The sequence below is a fragment of the Canis lupus genome, chromosome 7, assembly GCF_003254725.2.
Source record: "Canis lupus dingo isolate Sandy chromosome 7, ASM325472v2, whole genome shotgun sequence".
In the NCBI taxonomy this organism is placed as follows: domain Eukaryota; kingdom Metazoa; phylum Chordata; class Mammalia; order Carnivora; family Canidae; genus Canis; species Canis lupus.
Window position 1 is genome coordinate 20,659,937 of NC_064249.1, and position 18,465 is coordinate 20,678,401.

Genomic DNA, 18,465 nt, shown 5'->3' on the forward strand with positions numbered 1-18,465 from the left:
GCCCAGGCTAATTTTTACCTTGAATGCAAACCAACAGAAGAGACCATTTTTCAAGGGACGATGAGGTGAAAGCCAAGAAAACATTTTTACTTTTTATAATTTAATCCACATTGAATTGTAGATAAATTTGGCAGTTATCAAAATAAGAATTTTGTCAGCATATAAACTACCACCTCCTTTTTAAAGCTTCTCTAAGAATGGTTGGTTTTGGACTTAATTCTTAGAAGGAAAATACTGTAAGTTTGGATCCTATCTCTCATCTAACAAACAGATGACCTGCCTTCACCTTTTCTAGGCACACCATATAGATTCTTTTGGTTGATACACTCTTTCCATAGGACCTTTGCAACACAATTGATAGAGAGTAGCATTATGCAAATTTTGTTTCCTGAGGAGGATGAGTTAAATAGAAGCTACTAGTATGCATAATGAGTGCCATCTTTCCTACACTTTCAGGGCAAGTTCCGTCCTATCCAAAGGCATCTTGTAAATGTTGACATTTGCAGCAACTGCACTAGGCCTAGATTCCTAAGAGTGGGAAAGGATTCTGAAAATTAGACAACTTAAATATAAAAACCAAAGTCCTAATTAATTTTAAATTAGAACAAAGTATGAAAAAAAGTAAATATTAACAGGATATAAGCTGTTGTTTAGTCTTCACTCTCTAAAACATTTCAGTATTAAAGACCAAGAATGAAAAAACAAACCAGCTACCAGCTACCTAAGATGTTAAATCAATAGTCAAAATTTATATAAATTGAAAATGCTTCACATTTTCTTAGAAAAGCATGTACATTTTGAAAGATGGAATACATTTAATCTCAAGGTTTGCTGTACAGCAAAACAGAACTGTCACTACATTAAAAGGATTATTTCCTTAATGGAAACAAACTAAATTGTGTCATAACTATCTAATGAATGTTAAGTTTTCCTTTCTCCAGTCTACCAAAAAGTTTATATTGCTAAATGTTCCACAATTATCTCACAATCTCAGATGCTTATTTATAAACCAGCACAGGGATGGACTATTACATGCAGACTACCAACATAAAAGATTACGTAGATGCTAAAGTGTATGTTCTCTATTTTAATGTTAGTTCTTCGTCATTTTCCCCCTTTGATTTCTAAGTTTTGGATACCTCTCAGAAACATGAATCTCATCTCACTAGGCAATATGACAAGTAGTGGAGAATTCTAGTAAAAACCCAGGTTTTCAGTGTGGTGGAGTGGTATAGATGATGCTACACCGTGCTCACTGGTATACTAAGCAAGGAGAGAAGACAGGTTTGGAGGAAGGAGGAAGGAGGATGAAGTTACTTCTAAATATGCTGAATTATAGTTACCTACAGATAACTCATCCAGCCAGTATTTGATATCTAAAATGTTACAGGCTCTGGGAACTGCTGGACAGCTGGATGTACTGGAATTGCTAGGCTAGATATGGGAGCCATTGGGTAAATTTTGGAAGAAGTCTGAATGAGACCACTTTATCGAGTAAGTAAAACCGTGAACCGAGACTTTAAAAGAACAGATGTAAGGAAAAGGCAGAGAAACAGGAGTCAATAATACAAAAGCCAGAAAGCAGAAGGTAAACCAAGAGAATTGGTGCTACTGGAAAATTTCAAGAAATAAATAATTACTATCAACCTCCCAAAATGAAGATGAAGCTTGAGAAAACTCTATCAAACATTTCAGCTAGGAAATCAATGGTGGCTTTACTGGGAACATTCCTACAAGTGTAGAGGGAGACAACAGCCTGCTGAGCAAAAGAAAACAGGAAGAAAAGGGGAAATGAATACGGTAATTTTTATTAGCTTAGGTATAAAATGAATGAGAAGGACATGGTAATAGTGGGAAGGAAGAATCTGGGCCATGAGAACACAGAAAAGGACAGTGCACTGAAAAGAGGAGGAGTCAATCACTGGAGACCACACTGAAGATAAAGGAAAGAAAATTATTCTAATATTTTCTCCAGATCAACTTCTGCACCTCAACATTCACCTCATTTGCTATAACCAACAGGAATAATCACTGTGTTCGTTTTGGGTTTTTACTAGAATTCTCTGCTATTGTCATATTGCCTAGTGAGATGAGATTCATGTTTCTGAGAGGTATCCAAAAATTAGAAATCAAAGGGGGAAAAATGACAAAGAACTGACATTAACAGGTAGACTAATAGATGACAACCGTTCCAGATTGCATTAAACTCCAACTATGCTGGTGGTTTGCTCCCTTTCTCTTTCTCTCTCTCTCATATGCACAACAGGGTAAAAATGTATGCATGCACAGACAACTTCAAATCCTGGACCAAAATCTCCACTGTGGAAAAATGTAAAGCAGACTCCTGAACTAGACATCATGACACCAAGATTTATATTCATTTTTAGCAAAAAAGAATCTTAATTTCCTTCTCTAAAAGGAATAAATTATGCAATTTGAGAAAAACATTCAATGAGAAACAATCACAGAGTCCGTAAATTTTGGAATGAGAATTTAACAGGAACAACTGGAAAGACATTAGAACAAGACATGAGAATGCAGATCTGTCAGTAACTAGGTCTTTGGACTCTAAGTCAAGCCTTCCACCTTTCTGGACCTTAATTTTCTAAATTATAAAATAAGTGAATTAGAAGAAATCACCGTGGTGTCATCTAGTCTAGAGAAAAATATGATTCTAGTCCTTTGTGTGCTATTTCCAGGTAAAGAGAACAAGGCTCCAAGAAGACAATTAAATTCAATGACTTAAAAAGTTAGTATAGAAGAGCCATTCTGGAATTGAGGGTTGCTGATTCTTAGTTTAATGTTCTTTAAGTAATAAAAAGTTTTATGTTCTTATGGAGTATGAAGATACTGATTTTTAAAAAATCCTTTATTCCTCCACACCCCCAATGACACTGTCAAGAATGGGCACAGCCAAGGCCATGGTGAACAGTGGAACACATGAACAAAGCCTCTCCTAGCACCTAGCTTAGAGCCTCTCTGACAGAGTCAAGCATACTATTGCCCTGTGCTGTTTACCAAAGAAACCGACACAGTACTCTGGTACGTAGTTGGCCACCATCCATGCCGTGCTTGGGATATTCTGCCTTCAACCAGGAGGCACAACATTCCGTTTTCACTGGAATCCTACAATGTTCTACAAGGTTCTAGTGAGTTCAACTCTTCTCTGAAAAGCTAAGGCTGATACTGTATTGCAGCTGAATCAGAGTATTATCAATTGCCCCGTCTCTACTTTGTCCTCTAGTCACCGATAAAAACTTCAAAGATGACACTGAGACATCTAAACAAATAACAGAGTTTTCAATTACTTTCAGAAATAATTACTATAAAATCTAGCATAATTACATAAAGACAGTGGAGATAGAGGACAAAAAGTGATATTAGAAAGAAACAAATCTTTATCCTTTGATTACTCTCTCCGCAGGATCAAACCAATTTATCTTAATAGATGCTAGGCAAAGATCACATAGAGTATTTTCTGTATTTAAATTTACAGACATTCTAAAATGGGCAGTCTGAGACTTCTTCATTGAAACACCTAACAAAGCATTATTCCTTTTTAGTTGAAAATAGCCTTATATTATTGGTTAAACACTTTTTGGAATTTATAAACACTATAAAGTATGCAACAAAGAGGTAAATTCTTAAAGAAATGATATATAAAGTACACATTTGGTTTTAGCACTTAGCTAAATTTTCACAGCTAAAACAATTTATTCTATTCAGGAAAACAACAATCCCACATTCACTGAGACTACTTTTCACAATTCATCCTAAAATATCTGCCAACTACACAAAATAATAGGAACTTACGACATTGAAAATAAATTCAACAAATCTTCTGATCACTTTCTTTAGTTAACATTAAATGTTTTTGTGGCATTAAACGTCATTGCAAACTACCGTTTCACTCTTTAAAAGCATTACTAAAAGAGCTATAATGTATTACTGTTCCACAGTCCATTTTTTTTAAATTTTTTTTTCATTTATTTATGATAGTCACACAGAGAGAGAGAGAGAGGCAGAGACATAGGCAGAGGGAGAAGCAGGCTCCATGCACTGGGAGCCTGATGTGGGATTCGATCCCGGTCTCCAGGATCGCGCCCCGGGCCAAAGGCAGGCGCTAAACCGCTGCGCCACCCAGGGATCCCTCCACAGTCCATTTTTAAGAAAAAATGATAGTCTATGAAAAACCTTAAGGGCAGAAAGCTAATTTAATATGAAAATTTATTCTAGGTAACAAGGTAACATTTTAGTCATTTTTTTAACAGTCTTGCAGTTATTTCTTTAAAGGATACAAACACTTTTAAAATATCTTGGATTTGCTATAAATTACAGATTAATCAAGACAGAAAAATTGGGCATAAGGAACAACAGTTACACTACTCACCTAAATAGGGAATGCAAGGCGTCATCTTTAAGCTACTTATATAGTCTCTTAGTCTTTTGTAGTTATCTTCTTTACTCATTACATATTCTAATTTTTCAAAGGTAGTTTTGTCTTTTCGACTTAGTAACTAAAAAACAAACAGAAAAGTCGGTTATTCCCAAATTCCATTTTATTATAGCAAAGACTGGAAACTGTATTTACTATGAATTTAAATTAATTTCAAAGTTATACCTTCTTCAACTATATTTCAGCACTGTATAAATAAAACAAAATCAGACATGTCTATTAAGATAATAAACCCAGGGGTGCCTGGGTGGTGCAATCAGTTAAGGAATGGACTCTTCGTTTCAGTTCAGGTTGTGATCTCAGCCCCTTAAGATAGAGTCCCACAACCAGCTCTCTGCTCAGTGCAGAGTCAGCTTGAGATTCTCTCTTCCTCTCCCTCTGTGCCTCCTACTTGTGCTCTCTCTAAAAATAAATAAATAAATCTTTAAAAAAACCAAATCCATCATTTATAAGATATAATATCCTTTGTATGTACATAAAATCACTAACTTCCTAAGTAGTAAATTATAAAACACTATTTCTCATCTTCACTGTTTTAAATGGTTGAGCAATTTTTTATTTTCCTAACTTAAAATAATTATATATTCGTATTCAGTCCAAATATTTTAATACACTATACCCTGCCTCCTCAAAGGTAAAGATCATTCTTGCATAATCATTAAGAGATAAATACTGAATTTTGTGGTTTCAGTAACAATTTTTCTCGGTTAGTCCTAACAATAACCACAGAACTGTGATTCACCATTTTTAGATTTTTAACAAGACATTTTTTCTTGAATCCTGATGATCAGGGCTACGTCACATACAATTGAACAATCAACTGAAATTACTTAAGGAAGTCTAAGGGGTAGATTTGCAGTGAGTGTCCACTGAAAAAACGGAAACAATCAAGGGAAATAAAAGAAAAACAAGGTCAATCACCCAAAGTAGTATTAACTACTTGTTTCTTGTGTTTTTGATTTTGGCTATTCTGACAGGTGTAAAGTGATAGATACCTCATTGTAGTTTTGATTTGCATTTCCCAGATGATAATGATGGTGAGGATCTTTTCATGTTGGGCATCGACATGTCTTCTTTGGAAAAAGGTCTATTCAGGTTCTTTGCCCATTTTTAAATTGGATTGGTTTTTTTGGTGTTGAGTTGTATACATTCTTTATATATTTTGGATATTAACCCGTTATTGGAATATCATTTGCAAAATATTTTCTCATTCAGTAGGCTGTCTTTTATTTTGTTGATGGTTTCTCTTGCTGTATAGAAACTTTTTACTTGGTGTAGTCCGAAAAGTTAAACTTTGTGTTCGTTTCCCTCGCCAAGGAGACATATCAAGGAAAATGTTTCTATGGTTGATGCCAAAGAAATTACTCCCTATGTTTTCTTCTAGGATTTTATAGTTTCAGGTATCACATTTAATTTGAGTTTATTTTTATGTATGGTGTAAGAAAGTGGTACAATTTCATTCTTTTGCCTGTAGCTGTCCAATTTTTCCAACACCATTTGTTGCAGAGACTGTCTTTTTCCCTTCTCTGTCATAGATTAATTGACCACACAAGCATGGGTTTATTTCTGGACTCCATTCTGTTCCATTGATCTATGTGCCTATTTCTGTGCCAGTAACATACTGTTTTGATTGCTACAGCTCTGTAGCATATCTTGAAATCTACTGGTGATGCCTCTAGCTTTGTTCTTCTTTTTCAAGATTGCTTTGACTATTTAGGGTGTCTTGTGGTTCTATACAAATTTTAGAATTATTTGTTCTAGTTCTGTGAAAAATACTATTGGTATTTTGTGTTGGCAAGGATGTGGACAAAAAGGAACCCTAATACACTGTTGGTAGGAATGCAAATTGGTGCAGCCACTGAGGAAAATGGTATGAAAGTTCCTCAAAAAACTAAAAATCGAATAAACCATATGATCCAGTAATTCCACTACTGCGTACTTAACCAATGAAAATGAAAAAACTAATTTGAAAAGATCTATGCACTCCTTAAACATGTTTATTGTAGCATTATTTATAATAGCCAAGTAAAGAAGCAACCCAAGTGTTCCTCAACAAGAAGAATGGATAAAGAAGATGCTATATATACAGTGTGTATAGATATAGGCATAATGCTAAGTGAAGTACATCAAGTAAGAGAAAGACAAGTATCATGATTTCACTCATATGTGCAATTTAAGAAATTAAATAAATGGGGCAGCTTCTCCCTCTGCCCATATCTCTCCCTCTCTCTGTGTGTCTTCCATGAATAAATAAATAAAAGTATTAAAAAAAAAGAGAGATTCATCAATGGTGGGACGTGTCAAAATTTCATTCCTTTTTAATGTTAAAATAATAAATAATATTCCATTCACCTGTTGGTAGATGTTTAGACCATTTACACCTTTCTAATTACACCTTCCAGGTCTCATGGTCTATCTCTGCAAAGCTCCATTCTTAACCCTTTCTTTATGCATTCTCTTTCTTTTTTTTGTAACATGAGCCTGAATTTGAGTTGGGTGCAATCCTGGCTCCTTGCTCTTCATAATTCTTTCCCTCTCTAACATCCTCTAGCTCTTCCAAGTTCAAGCACTAGATCTGTGCTGTCTGATTAAATTTTGTGTGATGAAAATGATCTATGTCTGTGCTGCCCAATACAACAGCCACTAGCCACACACAACTACTGAGTCCTGGCAATATGGCTAGTATTAATGAGGAACTAAATTTTATTTTATAATTTTTTTTTTAATTTTTTTTTTTTATTTATTTATGATAGTCACACAGAGAGAGAGAGAGGCAGAGACACAGGCAGAGGGAGAAGCAGGCTCCATGCACCGGGAGCCCGACGTGGGATTCGATCCCGGGTCTCCAGGATCGCGCCCTGGGCTGAAGGCAGGCGCTAAACCGCTGCGCCACCCAGGGATCCCTATTTTATAATTTTTTAAAGATTTTATTAAGAAGTAAACACCAGAAGAATTTCTATAGAATCTCACACCACATCTACCAACTTATCTGTATCTGTTACCAACTGCATCTCCTGCTCTCCTGTTAAAATGGATAAACTATTCCTGCTCCACTCCAGTACTGGATCAAATTCCCTCCTGCCTGATCAAGGGTATTGCTGGAGTAAGTTCTTGCTCTCCTACCATTTTTTTTCCTATTAGACCATTGCACCAGCATACAAACATGGTCATCTCCAAAAACAAAACAAAATGCCACAAATCTTTGGTCTTACATTCTTCTCTCACTGCCAGATTTCTCTATAGCATCTCAACTCTGTCCTTTACAGCAAAATTTCTCAAATGCATTCTCTATACTTGCTATCCCATTTTTTTTTCCTCTACCATTCTCTCAAATCCAATTAGTTTTCACTCTATCACTATACTGAAACTACTCTTGCCAACGTTGCCAATCCTCTCTAACTGCCCAGATCTGATAGCCATCTCAGAGTTCTCATGTAATTCAACTTATTAGCAGCACTGGACACATGTGATCACTCTTTCTTGAAACACTTTTATTACCAGACTGTAGAATTTCCTTTGATATTTCCTTCTTCCTCATTTTTCCAATCTCTAAATCTTGGAGGGTTCCAGGGCTCTTCATCTGTACTAACGACCCAGGTGACCCTATCTAATCTCATGTTTTAAACACTATGATTATGCTGATGATCAAAAGCAATATATCTCTAGCCCCAACTCCTCCCTTAAACTTGTATACCTACCTCTGGTCTTATAGTTCCACATGGATATTTATCAGCCAACTCAAACTTGGTATGTTTAAGAGAGAACCTCCCTGCCCCGCCACCAACACTCCTTCCCTATACCCCCAGAATATCAGTAAATAGTACCTCCATTATCTGATTTCATGTGATCTCTTTGGACTCATCTCCTACCATCAACTACTCCATAGCTTATTCCACTCTGGCAACACCGACTACCCTGCTATTCTCTGTACATTATCAGGGTCTTTGTACTGCTATCATCTCTGTTTGAAATTCTCTTCTCCCAGATTTCCACACACATGGTTCTCTCAGTTCTTCCAGCTGTCTACTCAACTGTCACTTAACAGAGATTCTCTTCCCATATACAGTTAACCCTCAAACAATATGGGTTTGAACTATGTGGGTCCACTTATATGTGAACTTTTTATAGCACAGTACTGTAAATACATATTCTCTTCCTTATGATTTTAAGATTTTCTTTCCTTTAGCTTACTTTATTGTAAAAATACAGTATATATTACATAAACATACAAAATACATGTTAATCAACTCTATGTTATTGGTAAGACTTCCAAATCAACAGCCTGCTATTATTAGTAGTTATGTTTGGAAGGAGTCAAAAGCTTTATGTGGATTTTTGACTGTGCAGGGAGGTTGGCATCCTTAATTCCTGTGTTGTTCAATGGTTGATTGTACTATATAAAATACTTGCCTATCTTCCCTTCTATCTTATTTAACCTGCTTCATTTTTCTTCATAGCATTCATCACTATTTATGATATATCATTTATTTATTTACAGTTTATCTTTTCTCAGTATAATGGTAGCTGGGACTTTGTATCATTTACTATTGTATTTCAAACAATTAGTGCCTGGCACAGAATAGACTATTTTAAAATTTAATATAAACACCAAAGATTTTATTCAGATTAATAATGAAACTGTTATGAAATAAAAAAAATTCTTTTCCATGCAAATACATGAGGGAGAAAACAAAAATATCTTCAAGGAAAATAAACTCACAGGAAATATATCTCATTTCTGAACCACAACGTAAATCAGAATATAATTCTTTTCCCTAAAACTTCAAAGATGGAATTCATTACTGTATATTTACAATCATTTCCATTCCCCAATGAAATTCAAATTTTAAGAAAAGAGAGTAAGGCCATTTTATTAAAAAAGAATTTTTAGAGTAAGAAAACCCCTTACCCAGGTGCTTCTAAAATGCAAATAAAGTATAAAGGGGATCATAAGTTCTTCCATATTCATATTTTTCCAATACAGAAAACCCCCTGGTTTTCATGAGAAACATCTGTCTCTTCAGATACTATGAAATGTAAAAGCAATACTAGGCTAATTAAAAACGGTTATATTTAAGTTAGGAAAAAAAAAACTTTTAAAAGTTAAGTCATCAGTTTATCATAGGACTCAAACAATACAGTAATCCTTTGATTAAAATGTAATAAACAAAATCATTCCTTGACACCAAAGAATACTATTAAATAAGAACAGATTTAATCAGATCTAAAAATTTACTTATATAAAATCTAAATGAAAAATACCCAGAAAGCTTGAAGGCAGTACCATGTCACTCAAATATGAAAGTACATACATTTGCAAAAAATTCACACCCTGACTTTGTCAAAGTGATAGAACCAAATACAATTAACATATATCAGGATGTGCAGCAACACTGCATAATTCCTGAGGGAAAAAAATCTAAGAGTTTACGGACTAAAAAATAATGAAAATCTAAATAAGTAAATATTCTTTAAAAGTTGCAATTCAGATGTTCTTTGAACTTTCTAAAAGCTTAATCTTTGCAAAGATTAAATGCAGAAAAACCTGCATTAAATGCAAAAAGAAAATTTACACCTTCCCATCAATAAACATGAAATGCTTATATAGATGCTTATACAGATTCTACAAAAATTTGCTAGATAGCAAAAACCAAGCACCAAGCAATAATTTACCTCAAAAGTCCAGTGTAACATTTGAGGGAGGAAAATGCAGGTTTCAGAAAAATAGAGTACAAACTAATTTAAAGATCATATCTATTATCATCATATCAACCGTACTAAGAACTACAAACAAAATAAATACATCTTTACTTTCAACAGGAAGTCTAACTCTTTCATTAACCAGGAAGATGACTTACCGCCCATGTTTTAGTTAACCTGAAGATCGGGGCACTCTGTAAGCCAGAAACCACCGCCATAAGTGCATGAAGGTTATTCAGCTCATACAGTTTCTGAAGATTTAAGAAAGAGGGGGAGGAGATGAAAAATAAAGAGAATAATATACAAGAAAAATTCAGATTAACAACAAGTAAAATCTAGGCAACTGGTAGTATTCCAGTACTTCTTACCCTCATCATGAGATTTGTCTTTAGAGTAGCCAACAATAAGTTGATTTTGGCCCACAACAGAACTTCCACATTCTAACCTGGCATTGTCCTCAAGCTCTGGGAACAAAACTACCTCTAGTTCAGTAATAAATTAAGAAAACCAAAGTTATGGCTCAGTATCAAGTTTACCCAGTATGATCATCCATCCCAGTTTTTAGTAAAGAGTCTCTTCCTTATATACTGAAATACTAAGCCTCTGCCTTATGATCTCAGCTTCAAGAAAGGGTCTGTGCCCAGGATCCTGATCTAGTTTCCTACTCAGTACCCTCATAATTCCAGGGTTAGGGTTCAAACCTGCTTTCCACAGTCCTTAATTTCCTGCTTCCTCCTGCCTGAATTCTCAGATCCTTTGTTCGTCATTCATGTTGGGGCATCCACTTGCTTCTCAATACTAGACCTTGCTTTTTACAGTCTCCCATCTAACATTTGGTTCCATCAGTTTGCCAACAGATCTACTTGACATTTATTGCTAATTTCCTAGATTTCCTCATACTACCAGATACTTACATCTTAATGGTTCTATGTGAAAATCATTTACAATGGTCCTTGCCTACCACCAAGAGACTCCAAGGCAAAAATACATTTTGAACATTAGAACTAAGGGAAGGAGAGGGGTTCTATTTCTCTAGAAAACTCTGGTCAATATATCACCTTAACTCAGGTCTAAGAATTTACATAAAATTTCAAGAAATATGAACTCAATAAAACCCAATTTCTAAAAAATGGAAATTGAAAGAGCATAAAGAAACAAGAAATCATATGAATGGAGAACAGTATCAGGTATTGGCCTCAAATAAAATGAAGATTAAATATGAAGATATTATCCAGAATGCAACATAAAAAACAGAATTTTTTAAAAATATGAAACAAAGGTTAAGAGACATGAAACACAGAGAAAAAAGGCCAACACTTATCTAGTTGGAGTTGCAGAAGAAGATGATAAAAATTAATGGCAGAAACAATATCTGAGAGATAATGGCTGATTCTTTTCCCAGATTACTGAAAAATATATTAATTTCTAGGGTCAGGATGCTCAAGGAATCCCAAGCAGAGTAAAAAACAAAAACAAATACATAAAACTGTAAGTATGGAATAGCATTTTTTTTCCCTAAAGATTTTATTTATTTACTTGATAAAGAAAGAGCAAGAGCATAAGCAGAGGGTAAAGGGAGAAGAAGGCTCTCTGCTGAGTAGGGAGCCCAAAATGGGGCTCAGTCCCAGGACCCTGGGATCATGACCTGAGCTGAAGACAGATGCCTAACTGGCTGAGCTCCCCAGGAACCACTAGAAGTGTGTTTGTTTTTCTTTTTTTCTTCCTTCCTTCCTTTTTAAAGATTTTATTCATGACACACACACACACACACACACACACACACACACACACACAGACGTAGAGACATAGGCAGAGGGAGAAGCAGGCTCCCTGTGGGGAGCCTGATGCAGGACTTGATCCCAGGACCTGAGATCATGCCCTGAGCCAAAGGCAGACACTCAACCACTGAGCCACCCACGTGTCCCATGGAATAGCATTTTTCTAAGAACAAGGTGACATAAAGATACTTCCAGGTTAGATAAAATAAAGATTACTTTAACAAAGGATTTTTAGAAATGGTGTCAGATGCTCAACATCACTAATCAGTAGGGAAATGCAAATCAAAGCCACAGTGAGATATCCTCTTATACTGGTCAGATTGGCTACTATCAAATACACACACACAGAGACACACAAAATAACAAGTGTTGGCAAGTATGTGGGGAAAAAGAACCCTCACACACTGCTGGTGGGACTGTAAATTGATATAGCCACTACAGAAAGCACTGTGGAGGTTCTTCAAAAATTTAAAAATAGAACTACCATATATGACCCAGCAATTCTATTTGTGGGTAATTAACCAAAGAAAATGAAAACACCCAATTCAAAGAGATATATGCACCCCTAATGTCCATTGTAGCATTATTTACAATAGCCAAGATATAGACCCACATGCCCATCAATAGATGAACAGATAAAGAAGATGTGGTATATGTGATACAATGCAGTATTATTCAGCCATAAAAAAAGAATGAAATTTTGCCATTTGTGATAACCTGGTTGGGTCTAGAGGGTATTATGCTAAGTGAAATAAATAAGACAGAAAAAGACAAATATAGTATGATATCACTTATATGTGGAATCTAAAAAAACTAAATGAACAACCAAAACAAACATTTATAGAATACAAACTATTGGTTATCCAAAGTGAAGGGTTTGGAGGAGTAGATGAAACAGGCAAAGGGGATTAAATAAATAAATAAGTCATGGGAATGTGATGTACAGCATAGGAAATACAGTAAAATATATTGTAATAACTTTGTATGGTAATTAGACTTATCACTGAGATAATTTCATGTGTAAAAACACTGAATCAGTAAGATGTACACCTGAAACTAACAGATATCGATTATATGTCAATAAAAAATGGTGCCAGATTATTCATATGAAAAATACGAATAATAATCCATAATTCATACATATATAAAAATTTATTCCACATGGATTAAATACTCAAGTACAAAAATCAAGCTATAAAACTTTCTTAAATGAGATACTCTTAAATAAGACAATAAAATTAAAAATCAGTAAGTTTGACTACTAAAGTTAAGAATATCTATATCAAAAGATAAAATGAACAGTGTTAAGTCACAAATAGAAAGACGCATATGAAAAAAATGTAACAGAGAACTAGCATCTAGAATTAAATAAAAAACCCTTACAAAAATCAATGAAAAGACTGACACCATAATAGATAATTGTTCAAAGATTTTGAACAGACATTTCAGGAGAGAAAACCTAAATGGCCAACACATAAAAAAATGTTTATTCTCATCATGTTCAATGAAAGCCATTTGTCATTTTTTTAAAAGGTAACTTATCTTTTCTCTCTGTATTTCTAAGGTTTCAACCCTCATATGAGCACCAAGAGACTCCACAAGAAAGCTTTATAGGAGCAATGTTTATAACAACAAGAATTTGTTTATATTCAAACAACAATTTGTAGTATATGCAAACAACAGAGCACTCTACTACAGAGATATACCCTAAACCCAGTAACAGTTTGGAGTTTAAAAAAAAAAAAAGGTCTAAAAGTATGAAAGTCATTAGGAAATGATATAATTTAAACAAAATTAAAAATATATACAACAATATATTATTCAGGAACACACACACACGTATAAAACTACAAAAGATAAGCAAACAAAATTCAGGGCAATGGTTCCTTATGTAGTGGGAGAGTAGGGGGTTGCTTATGAAGAGATCTATGGGAATTCAAAGTGGGCAATGGGTACATGGGTATCCACTTCACCATTCTTCTGATACCTTAAATCTATTTTATAATTTTTTGTGTGTCTATGTGATCAGTTTAGTGTGTCAATTTGATTAGACTATAGCACCCAGTTATTTAATGAAACAATCTAGGTGTTGCTGTGGAATAATTTTGTAGATATGGTTAACATCTATAATCAGTTTATTTTAATTAAGAGATTATATTTGATAATATGGTAGGCTGCATCTAATCAGCTGAAATGCCTTATGAGTATAAAAACTAAGGTTTCTCAGAGAGGAAATTGTGACTCAAGACTGCAGCTTCAATTCCTGTCTGACTTTCTAGACTATCCACCTGCTCTACAATAAATTTCACACTTGGCAGCCCCCTCCCCCTTCTACTGGAGCCAACTCCTTAATTTTCTTTATATATTTTATATAGATGTATATTTTTCCTGCCTCTCTAGAAAATCCTAACTGATATAATCTACTAAAAGAAAAAAGGTATTGCTAGTTTACACAGACTGAATATAGAAGGCAGAGAGTCAGAACGGAGGGATAAGAGATGGTGTGAGACAAAAAAGTTGTGAATTTAGGGCTACTGTCGAAATAACTTCAAGCTCAAGAGTCTGAACTGGAATTAAATGATTACTTGATGAGGAGAATAACAGTAAGCCTGATAGACAGAATTTGGTGTTTTGAGTAGAATATGCAAAGCACATAAAAAACTAACAAAATACCAGAAAACAATAAAACAACTTCAGACTCTTTGGAGAAAAGACATGAATTTCTGTTAGCTAAAACACAATATTTATCAAACATCACAGAGAATGTTTTTAAACATTTTATGACATTCCCACAAAATATCATAGTTAGAAAGCTAGCTCTGCCACCTAGTGCCATAGAATGTTAGAATACGATTGCTTCCAGGTGCTCACAGAAAATACGGAAGCGTTACAGCTCACAGTAATTAATATTTTACGGTAATTACAATTTTACAACAATTACAATTTTACCATAATTATAATAATTTAAACCTGAAAAAATGGTATCCTCATTTTAGTCCACTTTCATTTGTACATGGGATAAGTTATGTATTTATTATAAGAATAATGAAGAATGTAGCTACAATTATACCACCTTTTACTGAATCTAATGTAAGTTTGGAATTGCTATGAGTTTTAATAAAATATTATTCTTGTGGAAGGCCTGTTCAACCTCCTTTCTAAATTCTGACCATCCTTGAAATCCATGTTCCTTTTCTCTTGCTGCATGTATTATCCATGCCCTACAACTACTACTCACATATTGGTTAATATCCATTCACATATTTGGTTAATATCCTGTTTGTATTATTCTTCTATAAATGAAGTCTTATCATTCTCCACATGGTTGGCAGTGACATATTTCAAAAGCAAATAACTGATATGCATCTTTGTACTTAATCCTGTAAGGTTTTTCCAATTACCTACAGGAAGAGTCTAATATTTTGTAACTATCATACTTCACCATAATCTGATTTCTGCCTACTTATCCAGTCAAATAAATAATATAATCCAGCTACTCTGAGAGAGGGAAGAAAGATATAAAAGGAAGACAGAAGAAATACAAAAAAGGCAAAGAAAACAGGTACTCAATTGAAAAAATTGACAGATTATCAGTAGGTCTTATTTTTGAGTGTCACTAAATAGTAAATGAAGTGTCAGAGGCAAACATTCACTCACAAACAGTGCAGAATGGTTGGACTCAAAAATAAAAACATAAGTCTTTCTTACCTTAGCAGTTTTAATATAGTGGCTCAAAACTTCTGCTCTAATTTTTAATGTCTGAGCATGAAGAATTTCTCTAACAACCCAAAAGCTTACCTGCAAATAAAAACAAAAAATAGTTGAATGGCAAGATTCTTTACTCACTAGAACCCAAATAATAACAAGAGCTACTTGATGAACTATACCTATAGTTGGTTAAAAAACTATACTCTTTCCCAGCACACCGCCAGGATATATCCACCCTATCATCAGATACTGCACACATAAAAACATCACTATGAATTTTGATTTGTAAAAGCAGACAGAAATTGTGAAGAAAAAGAACAAATTGCAATAAAACCAGTGATACAATAAGAACACTACACAAATATAAGTGATTTTGCTATATTCTGAAACACTGTGGCAGAATTAGATAAGCTTTAAGATCAGACATTATAAAATATGCTGCTTACAGCATGCTTTTCTGTGGCTGAAAATGGCCCACACTGCCATTTATTTACATTAAGCATAATCCTAAGTGTGAAGGAACCCAAGTGTTTCTTGGTATGAATAAAATGAAAATATCATGAAGAAAAATATATCTAAGTCATTCTAAAATTAAACTAAGATTGTATTTTAAAAATCAGTAATGCTTCCTCTAATTCAATAAACCATATTCACAAATTCTTTTTAAAAACATTAAAAATCATTCTTTAGAAGGCAGACTAGATCTACAACACTACTAAAATACTCTATCTACTCTGATGAAAGTAGTCTGCTTGCCATATGATATAATGTAACATATTTTAAAAATTCATTTACCATGAAAAGAAAATCAAAGCACTATCAGCTGGCTTAAACTTATATATTTCTAAAAACAGGGTATATTAGTAAGAAATGACAGTGCAAAAGACAGTGTCATTGCCTCATATATATTTTTTTCCCTGTTTAGTGAGAAACATTTCAGATTTCACTTAAAGCTTTCATCTATAAACTGCTAAAATGAACATATTTTGTATAGATTTTATAAATGTACCTATGTAAATATAAAATGTTTATATTTTAGTTTTCTTCATATTTGTTAGTATATTTGGAATTGTTATGAGTTTTAATAAAATATTATTCTTGTGGAATGCCCTATTCAACCTCATCTCTAAATTCTGATCATCCTTGAAATCCATGTTCCTTTTCTCTTGCTGCATTTATTATCCATGCCCTACAGCTACTACTCAATTCACATATTTGAATTGGGGTACTAATGGCAATAATTATCCCTGATTCTGATAAAGTATACTCCTAAAATATATAAAAAGCTATAGATATTTTATCAACAACCTTAGCAAGTATCACTCGTGAATTCAATCTAAACTGCATGATCACTGACTTTATAAATTTAATGTGAGACACGATTTTAAAGCATGGCCAAAAAGTTTTCGTCATTCTTTCCACTGAAAAAGTTGGGGTGTATGTCACCTGTCATGTCATCTGGACAGGCTTATGACTGCTTCAATGAACAGAAGATTAACAAAATTGATGTTAACTTCCAGGACAAGGTCATAAAAGAGCATGCAGCCCCTGCCTTGATTGCTGGAACTTCTGTCAGAGATTCCTGAACTACCACGTAGGAAGTTCAACTGACTACCTAAGATCACCATGCTGGAAAGGCTAAGTGTGGATTAGCCAGCACTCCCCAGTTAAGAGTCCCAGCTAAAGCCAACCACACCTGAGAATTCTGATCCAGAATGACCAACACTAAGATAAAGTTCAATGAAATTACTGAGAAAAAAAATCTGTTGGCCATTCAGACAAAAAGATAAAGTAATTTTTAAGGAAAAGAAAATTTAATTATCATCAGACTTTTCAACAGCAAGTTATCAGGAAAAAAATGGAATAATATATATCATCAAGGAAAGTAAATTTTATGCAGAGGACAGAAAAAAATGTCAGCAGGGAAGAATTCAGGTATTACTGTTCTTTTTTATTTTATTTTATTTATTTATTTATTTTATTTTATTTTTTAGGTATTAGTGTTCTAATGAGCCCTTCTGAGTATTGTAATGGAGAATGAGCTTCAGGCAACCAACATGCCTAGAGAAACACCAATATAAGGATGGTATTTTTTCATAGAACTAAGACTAAGAAGAGTTTTAAAGAGAGTACAGTATATAATGCCTATATACTAAGACAATATGTAGTACAATTATAAAAAACAGAACATCTGCAAAACATGTATCTGTTTATAATAACATTATTGGTATTAGTATTATTGTTCTGAGTCTGTTGTTTGTTATGAAGGATAAAGCAAATGAGTATAGGGTACTGTAACATGTCCTGTTTTCCTTGAAAGCCAGGATCCTGGGTATGGAAGAAAGAACATGTAGATGTAATACTGAAGAGCTTGGAAGTAAAACTCTAGTCCTGAATTTGAATTAGAAGTATCAATATGAACTCACGAGACACTCTATCTTTAAACAGTTCTATGTCTATGTGTATGATACAGATAACCTAGCTATCTCTGCTGAAAAAGGTGTGGAAATTGTCATTCCGATAGCAATGAGCATTCCTAGCATCCAGGTCCATTTCCTCCTGTAAGAAACCAGGTCTTACTAAAGAAATGTTGATTCCAGGTGGTGGACAGGTAATGGATAAAGTGAACCTGAAACATCTTTGTGTTCCAGATGGCTAGTAAACTATTCAAGACTACTGGGATCATGACAAAGAACATGAAAGCCAACTTGAAAAGACTTCCACTGGCCAAAGATAGAACAATATTACTTTAAATAAAGATAATAACTGCAGTGTGTTGAAACATATCATATGCATTTAAATTTATGAGTTCATAATGATATT

The 18,465-nt window shown here is 34.1% G+C and overlaps 1 protein-coding gene across 8 annotated transcripts in view; it reads right to left on the reverse strand.

The window, feature by feature from the left end:
* Nucleotides 1-18,465, reverse strand: part of RALGPS2 (Ral GEF with PH domain and SH3 binding motif 2) — a 158,409-nt gene that overhangs the window by 71,732 nt on the left and 68,212 nt on the right. For all 8 annotated transcript variants that reach the window (XM_049112183.1, XM_049112182.1, XM_049112188.1 and 5 more), the window contains 3 exons: nucleotides 15,643-15,732; nucleotides 10,315-10,407; nucleotides 4,391-4,517 (listed from right to left, as the gene is read on the reverse strand). In XM_049112183.1, the coding sequence (XP_048968140.1) occupies nucleotides 4,391-4,517; nucleotides 10,315-10,407; nucleotides 15,643-15,732 (310 nt within the window). The remainder of the gene's footprint in view (nucleotides 1-4,390; nucleotides 4,518-10,314; nucleotides 10,408-15,642; nucleotides 15,733-18,465) is intronic.